Raw genomic sequence first — 9,193 nt, forward strand, 5'->3', positions numbered from 1 at the left:
ATATTTTATGTCTATTTGTAATGATTTTAAACTAATTTCATTTTGATATTTACCTTCTATATATTTTATATATAATGTATATTTATTAAATGTACTGATTTCTTATATGTAGTCATTCTTTTTCTTTTCTTTTTTGAAAATAATAATTATAATATTCTGATATTCTTTTTGTATGTTATATGTATACTTTAAAGTAGCAATATGTACTAATTTCTATATGAACTAATTCTTTTATTTTAGATGATTATAGTGTTTTGGTATATTTTCTGTATGTTTTATGTATACTGTAATTGCATAATCTGTGATTGATTGATTATAGTTGACATTTAAACGACAGAAGGTAGAATCTCGTGTTTTTTTACTCTTTACAGTTTTATTATATACTTTATGTATACTTCGTGTATTCTTTCATCTTTTATACAGTGTTGTCGTATACTTTTTGTATATTTGTTGTATATTGGTACATTTTGTGTTTTTTTTATTACCGTTTTCAATGTGTTTGTATAACTTATGTATATTTTCTGTATACTTATTGTGTTTTATTTTTTTTCTTAATGATCAGAAATAGAGTCAATAGCGGTTATCATCAATTATAATGAAAAAATCAGACAATTTTGCCACCTTATGGGGAAATTGCTTCAGGAAGTCCTAAAAAGAAGACACAAGGCGTCATGGGAGAAAAAGACATCAGTAACATGCAAGGTGTAGAAAACAGGGGCATAATAATAAGAGTTGTAGAAATTTGCTAAAGAAAAACATGTAATAGTTTGACATTACTGCTCAAAGTGTTTGTTATACCTTATATACACTTTATGTATATTTTCATATGCCTTTTAGTTTTCTCATGTTTTGTTATAATATGAATAAAGTTGGAACCGTTGAAGTTTCCATCCTTGCAATCAACATTTAAGCAAAAGCAATACCTAACATGCCAAAATCACTATATAACAATTTAAAAATACTAAAATATTGTTCAACCTCAAAATATGGATCATAAAGCTGCATTATAAAACATATCAAAGCACCACATTAAAGAGGATGTAAGCATGCAGGTATATTTATATACAGTAATAAAAAAACTGTAACACGAATGATAATGAAATTTCAAAACCAAATTTACAATACCTAATAAAAAATACATAAAATATACATAAAGAATACAGTAAAAAGTCTATCAAATTCAACAATCTCATTTTTGATACATTCTATCAAATATAAAAATGCATAACATAAAGATGGGTATACAAAAAAAATACAAAAGATACTTTAAAAGTATCTATCAAATTATTAGTCCAATAAAACATTATGTAACAAAGCATGAAAAAGAATACAGAAAAAAGACATAAACATAACAAACTCACTTTAAATAGTTTTTATCAAATTTTTATTCAAATGAGACATTAAGTGACAAACTATATATAAAATCTAACAAAATATAAAAAAAAAGATACATGTAAAAAGTCAGAAAGTATACGACTAATATAACAAAATCATTTTCAACAGCTTTTATAAATTATGTAGCCCAATAAAAGATTTAGCTAGCATAGTATACAAAAAGAATAGCAAAAGTACGCAGACAAAATAATGTACAACAATAATTTGAACTGATTTTCAAATAACTAATTCTAAAATTTCAAACCAAACATAACATAATCTAACAACGAACACAAACCAAAAAGAATACAAAGATTAATATTGAATAGAGCTTCTAACGACGGAAAATGTACCATCTTCTGATCCGAAAAAACCACCGCCTCTGAAACTGCATAAAGATCTTGATCTTGATACAACTGTGCAATCAACAACCCAAAGATCATTTTTTTTCTTCAAACCCACCAACGCTACTGCTTCTCTCGCAAATATTTTTGCCGCCATTGATACCCTTTTCTCTTTTCTTGCTGAATAGCTTACCAATTCTCCAGAACCCAGTTTTTTTCTTGACATCAACGGTGGTACAACTGCTTCTTTTTAGCAAGAACATGTCGTCTGTTTTTCTTCTGCTACTTTTACTCGGTTTACTACTAGAATTCAACTGCAAAAAAATGGTATTGTTACCACTTTGGTTTTCGTTTTTCGATCAAGAACGAGATACGGCCGACACTGCCGACTTCAGCGGCGACGGAGGCGGAGGAGTTCCGATGGGAAGTTATTTGATCATGATCATGATCTTTTTTTTGATATCCATTGGTTTGTGTAGTGGATTGATGAAAATGGTGAAATTGGGTGAAGAAATAGATTACATAAGAAAAAAACAGTGGAAAAAAGAAGAATACGTGTCCATTGCAATTATTTTTATTAATTAGGTTCAGCGCAACTAATTACGTGTTAAGGTTAATTTTTTCAAATTAAAAAGTGTTGGTCCCAATAAAAAGACTACCTAAGTGCTCAGTGTGAATATTTTCAATTTTTAAGTGTACCGTCTAATTTCTTCTATTCTTTGATAAAAGAAACTACTTTTGTTTGTTTTCTTTTGCAAAAATACATCTTTTTTTAACACAATTATTAAAAATCTCCAAAAAATTATTAACAATCTACAAAATATTGTTATTGATGCATTTTTTCAAGGAAAAAGATGGCGTACAATACGATAGCTAAAATGACAAACAATATCAAATATTGAAAAATTAAACCTTGCATCTTTCGAATATGGAAATTTAAGCACAATATAAAGAGTTAATTGCAAATTAATATACAAATTTGACCTTGATTTGCAATTACAATACGAATTTTAAAACTTGACAATTTGGTACGCATATTTTCATTTTTTTTATTAAATTGGTACGCCGAACTAGAAAAACACTAACGTGGACATCGTAATATAAAGCCACGTGTTGCTGCATGATTGGTCGGCGTACCAATTTGCCAAAACTTGAAAGTCGGTGTACCAATTTGCCAAGTTTCAAAGTTCGTATTGTAAATTGCAAATTTGAGTAAAATTCATTAATTAATTTGCAATTAATCCATATATAAATTATGCTGATCTATTTGAACTGGACATGGTAAAATTTATGTTTTTTTATATTATAAAATATATACTTGATAATCGCGTAAATAAAAATTACGTATATGCTTTTTTACTATAAGACTGTTTTAAATTATAAAATTATTATAGTTCAAAATTTGTTTTGATTATTTTAAATGAAAAATAGCTTTAGTTTTCTCTTTAAACTATTGCGTATTAATTGTCTTTTTAATTAAATTTATTGCTTACATGCTACTCAGTTTTAATTATGTTAACTGAGAGATCCTTCTGTTAATTTGAGGGATCAAATCGTTTAACAGATTGAAACTCGGGTACTTAATCGTTTAAAAGTGAAGAACCAAATTATTTAATAAATTAAAAATGAGGGACCAAATCGTTTATAAAACTAAAGGTGGGGTACCAAATCGTTTGAAAATAAGTGTTAAAATTAACGGAGGGACCTAATAGTTAACAGAATTAAAACTGAGGTATCATTAAGTAGACTTTTGAAATAAATGGTATCAAACTGTTAATTATAGTATACCTAAGAGAACTTAGCGTAATTTGCTATAAATAAATAGTTAAAGAGCAAATTGATAAGTAAAATGTCGTCTAGGAGCTTTGGCCTGGTTGGCATCGCTCCTAAGACATCCTTCTGAGGTCCTGGGTTCGAACCAGGCCTCAGCAGCCATTAGCCCCCACTAATAAGTAGAGTAGGTCTATTTTTTTTTAAAAAAAGATAAGTAAATGTCATTTCAACTAGAGATGGTCGCGGTTCATAACCCGACGATTCCGATTCGGAACCGCCGGCTCACGGTTGTAGATAAAATAGAAAGCCCTTTGAACGTTCCGGGGCAGTTGAGAACCGGCCGGTTCCGGCTCCGATTCCGGTTCAAGTTCCGGCCGGTTCGAAAAGTAAAAAAATGTATTTTATATAAATTTAAACTAAATATTTTAAATTAAGCTACAATCAAAATTAAACTTAGTATAAATAATTTATTATACTTAGATCTAAAATTTTAATTAAATTTACCGTAAATTTTAATATTTAATTATTTATATATGATAAATATAGTCATATATTATTATAAAAATAAAATAAAATTAATGAATAGTATTTAAAAGTAATGACAAATTAAAAGATAGTAAACATTAATAAAAAATATTTTATATATTTATAGTTGTATATAATATAAAAAAACATAGTATGATAATTTTATAATTAATCATATAAATCATATTTTTTTAAATATACAGTTCAAACTCTTGAACCGCCGATTCCGATCCGGAAGTCTCGGTTCACGGTTCAAAAAAATTAAAACCGGCCTGGAATCGGTGTTCGTACGGTTCCGAGCCGACTTTGGTCCAGTTCCGAGTTGAACCGGTTTCGAGCTGGATTTGACCGGGCTGGTTTACAGGCTTGGGTCGGCCAGCTCTAATTTCAACAACGCCAGAACAGCCACCATTTACTCTATAACTAACACGTGTCTTCTCCACACTAATCCATCTCACTCTCTTAACAGTTAATTCCAGAACCCGTAAAATTACGTTTTTCTCCCCCAAACTTTCACTTTCGGCGTCTCCATCAATAAATCAAACCAGGACAAAAAAACCAGCAAAAAATAAATTAAAAAAAAGAACATTCTTTCATTAAAAGCAACATTACCACACACTCCAGATCTGTTCTTTTGTGCATGCGCATCAAGTGTAGAGGATAAGGGTAGAACGGGAAATTAGTTAATTGTTTGATGAACATGGATGATAAGTTAGTGGCGAGGCTAGAGTCCGCGGTGGCGCGACTGGAGGCGCTATCGACGTCGGGATTTAGAGCGGGTGGTGATATTGGCGGCGGAGGTGATGTGGCAGCGTCAGATCCGTCGATTTTAGCGTTTGATGATTTGATTGGGCAGTATTTAGGTAGGGTTTCGAATGCTGCTGGAAAAATTGGAGGACAAGTTTTGGATGTTACGAAGATTGTTCAGGAAGCTTTTAATGCTTTGAAAGAGCTTCTTATTAAAGCTAAGCAAACTCAGGTACTGAAATCAGCCAATCCGTGTTAGCGTAAATTGTATGTTACATGTCATGTTATTGGATTTAGTTTTTGCATTTTTTTAGATTTTTTTACAAATTTGAACTTTTTTTATATTCGATTTAATGAAATTTGATTAATTATAAAAAAACAGTGAAATCTAGATATTAACATTATCAGGTTAAGAAGTTATAAGCTATTAATTATGTTTTGAAGTAATGGAATTTATTGCAGCTAATTATGTTTGAATTTGATTAGATTATTTGATTGGATGACATAACGTGACTGAGTCTTTAAGATCGGAAGCAAATTTAAGAAGTCCGATTTTGTCTATATTTATTGGGATTTTGAATTGATGTATGATTCTTAAGTTGATGTGGCATTGACGAATAGTCCTGCATTTGGGATCGTGTTTAGCTTCTGCTGCTCATTGATGTTGTAATTATTGAGTTAAACCAGTTGAGATGAAATAGAAGGATATAAGAGCAAATTGGATGATGTTAAATTGGTTGTGTACTTGCGTAACTTATTTTGATTCCCGTTGGTTTCATTGTTGGGGATGTGAGATTTTTAGTTTCTTTGATGCAGAAACCTGATCCTGCGGGGATGGCTGAATTTCTCAACCCGTTGAATGAAGTTATAATGAAAGCAAATGCAATGACAGAGGGTAGGAGGTCTGATTTTTTTAACCACTTGAAGTCTGCTGTTGACAGTCTTACAGCTTTGGCTTGGATTGCTTACATGGGAAAAGATTGCGGTAGGTGAATGTTTAGATGCTTTTGTATTCTGATATGTAAGCTGTTCATTTCCCTCCTGTTCATAGTTTTGATGTTTGTCCTTCTTATTTAAGGTATGAGCATGCCTATTGCACATGTTGAAGAAAGTTGGCAAATGGCTGAATTTTACAATAATAAGGTACTTCGTTGTATATTTACTTCGACCTAGCAACTTTGCTAAACTGCCAGTTCTTATGAATTTTCTTTTTGAAAAAAAAAAAATTGATTCCATGGATGATTGGAAAAAGATGTATATGAATGGAAGCTAAGGCATAATTGTGAACATTATTAATCCCTAAATTTAGTTGGTTTCTTAAACTTTCATCCATGCCTAACATCTTTAGGAATCTTGCATTAGTTGGTCTATTAGATAAATAATAGGAAAAAGAACTGCAAGTTTTTTTAGCATAAGTGTGTCATGTGCAGCTTTTCCCATTAACCTTAATGCTGATATTTGATACTTCAGTTGCAAATTTTCTATACTTTGATGATCAAATTGCATATTTGAGTGAGTTATTGAGTTTGGGAATACAAAATTTATACCTTGTCGTTGATTATAGTTGACATTACAACATTCAGATTCTTGTGGAGTATAAAAGCAAAGACCCAAATCATGTCGAGTGGGCCAAAGCCATGAAAGAGCTATATTTACCGGGGTTGAGGGATTATGTTAAGAGTCATTATCCCTTGGGTCCAACATGGGGTACAGCAGGAAAAGCGCCAAGTTCTACTCCCTCCAAAGCTCCTGCACCAAGTGCTCCTGCTGCTCCTCCACCTCCACCAGCTTCTCTCTTCAGTGCTGAATCTTCACAACCTTCCTCTTCTAAGCCAAAGCAAGGGATGTCTGCTGTTTTCCAAGAAATCAACTCAAACAAGTCTGTGACTGCAGGTAGTTGGATTTTTGTAGTTAATAAAACCTTATAGTTATCTGTACAGTGTATATTCGACTGTTCTGATCTGATGTAGCTATTGCCTCCTAGGTTTGAGGAAGGTTACAAATGATATGAAGTCAAAGAACCGTGCGGATAAAACTGGCGTTGTTAGTGCCGGTGAAAAAGAAGTCCGTACTAGTACATCTTCTTTCTCAAAGGCTGGACCTCCAAAACTTGAGCTTCAAATGGGTCGTAAGTGAGTATGCTTCATCATGCTTCCTTTGTTGTTCCATCACTTTTTGAGCTGTCATGTTGATGCACGATGTTACCTGTACATCCTCTTCTTGTAGGTGGGTTGTTGAAAATCAAATTGGAAGAAAGAACTTAGTAATTGATGACTGCGATTCAAAACAGTCTGTTTATGTTTATGGATGCAAAGATTCTGTATTGCAGATTCAGGGTAATTTTTTAGTACTCTCATAAGCTTGATAATGTCATTTTTTACCCTATCATTTCAAAGCTTACGTAAACTTCTTCTATGGATGTGCAGATTTACTTAATTTTTCTGTTTAGAACAACTTAGCAATCTAATTTTTAGTCTGACAATTTCAGGGAAAGTCAACAATATAACAGTTGATAAATGCACAAAGATGGGAGTTGTATTTATGGTTAGTATGAAATTTCTTAAAACTATCCAAGAGACTGCAGAAAATAAATTAAGAGTTTCTGTGGCAGAACTGATATGCTGAGATTTAGGTTTGATGATGACTCATTCAGATTTTCTCAACTTGTTAAACAGGATGTTGTGGCTGCTTGTGAGATTGTGAATTGCAATGGTGTTGAGGTGCAATGCCAGGTACTTTATTTGTTTATGTTTCATACAAAATCCTTAAGTTTGTATAGAATATCATATTTTTAAAATTTAAGTATCAAAGCCTATGTGGCAATTGCTACTGCTAAGATGAATAAGCAGGTATTAATTTTTAGTTTATTATATGCTGAGGTTTGAAATTAAGATCCAGTATATATTTTGCTGTATTATAGGGTTCAGCTCCAACAATTTCTGTGGACAACACAGGAGGCTGCCAGCTCTATTTAAGTAAGGATTCATTGGCAACATCCATTACTACAGCCAAGTCAAGTGAGATCAATGTTTTGGTACCTGGTGCAGAGCCTGATGGTGATTGGGTAAGTCCATATCCTGTTTTTTTTTCTTTTCTGAGAGACTGTTTATCATCCACCAATCCAATAATGATTGAGAACCTACACTACAGTGTAGTTTTGGTTTATGGATCTTTAGCTTTGGATTAGGATTTAGGATGCAAGAGATCTCCCAGAGTTTGATGACAACTAGAGCCTGTATAAGCTACTGAAGAAGCTGGCATTTATACTGGTGTTGAATGAGAATGACTTTCGAAATGAATGCTTATGTTTTCACTAATTTTTTATGGTTCCAAAGCTGTCATAAACATACATTATCAAATCACTACAGCCAAAACTATACATATCGGTAGTCACTAGGCAAATCTTTGGTAGTTAGAACTTAGAAGATCAACTTTTGATGGTTGCATGAGACTTTGTAACATGATTGGGCTGTCAAGATCATTGGATAGTCATCATGTAACACCTGATAGTTCTAATAGATGATTATTGAGGTGATAAATCAGACCTATTAATTCGCAAATATAGGTTTTCGAAGAAGTTCCATGCATGTTACTTGTGATATGAAGGAAAGTAAAAGTGAATTTTGTTTCTTTGCCAGGTGGAGCATGCTTTGCCGCAACAGTACATTCATGAATTCAAGGACGGGCACTTTGAAACTACTCCAGTTTCCCACTCTGGAGGTTAATCGACTGGTGTTGCCAAACCAGGTTTCCGGTTTTTTATTTTTGCATTCTAGGATGCCTGAGGGGTGGCTTCGACATACACATCATTTTTTTTCTCTTTTCTCGATTCCTTTTGATGTCCATATATATGGCTGACACATCATTGATGTTGTTGGTTATTTCTCTTCTTTTTTCTTTGGTATGACCAATTTGCTTGATTTTTGTTGTTGTTGTTTGTTTCAAGATGTCTCGTCTTGTTTTGAGAAGGTTTCCGACTGATTCTGTTGCAATGAGAATGGAGTTTTGTATTATTTTGTTCCCCGAGAGTTGGTTTATATATTTTGTTTATTTTTTTAAGCCCATTCCAGTTTTCTTTATTTATTGAACATTTGAAGTGAACAAATTCTATAAAATTATTATTTTTGATTAGTTGAAGTCTTAAACATTTGAAGTGAACAAATTATTCAACAATTCTATGTTGAACCAAAATATTTACGTAACGTTTGAACTGAAGGATTTTAGATGAATAAAATTTGTGAATTTTGCACAATTCATTTGGCACGAATTGTGAAATTTCCTTATCATTTAAATTCTCTCATTTAAAATTCAACCTCAAAATTTTCTTATATCTAAAATCTTTCATTTAAAATTCAACCTGTCCAGCAAGAGTTCAAATTTATCATTTTTTATATGAAAAATTATTAATGAACTTTATGTATTATTCAAAT

At 32.0% G+C, this 9,193-nt stretch overlaps 1 protein-coding gene across 1 annotated transcript; it reads left to right on the top strand.

Moving 5' to 3' along the window:
* The first annotated feature begins 4,562 nt into the window (after positions 1–4,562).
* LOC126683240 (cyclase-associated protein 1) lies at positions 4,563–8,776 on the top strand. Its single transcript, XM_050379090.2, has 10 exons — positions 4,563–4,995; positions 5,580–5,748; positions 5,842–5,906; positions 6,347–6,656; positions 6,748–6,895; positions 6,990–7,099; positions 7,252–7,307; positions 7,439–7,495; positions 7,684–7,827; positions 8,402–8,776. Exons 1-10 carry the CDS (start codon positions 4,711–4,713, stop codon positions 8,486–8,488), a joined length of 1,431 nt encoding a protein of 476 aa, XP_050235047.1. The 5' UTR covers positions 4,563–4,710; the 3' UTR covers positions 8,489–8,776.
* Positions 8,777–9,193: the final 417 nt, after the last annotated feature.

Source organism: Mercurialis annua, linkage group LG5 (assembly GCF_937616625.2).
Source record: "Mercurialis annua linkage group LG5, ddMerAnnu1.2, whole genome shotgun sequence".
Lineage (NCBI taxonomy): Eukaryota > Viridiplantae > Streptophyta > Magnoliopsida > Malpighiales > Euphorbiaceae > Mercurialis > Mercurialis annua.

What these genes read in the sequence shown, in the direction of transcription:
- LOC126683240 (XM_050379090.2), top strand. Translation starts at nt 4,711, where the DNA reads ATGAACATGGATGATAAGTTAGTGGCGAGGCTAGAGTCCGCGGTGGCG. An exon ending in TTCTGTATTGCAGATTCAGG is followed by an intron (nt 7,100 to 7,251) that starts GTAATTTTTTAG and finishes TGACAATTTCAG; the next exon opens with GGAAAGTCAACAATATAACA. An exon ending in GTGTTGAGGTGCAATGCCAG is followed by an intron (nt 7,496 to 7,683) that starts GTACTTTATTTG and finishes GCTGTATTATAG; the next exon opens with GGTTCAGCTCCAACAATTTC.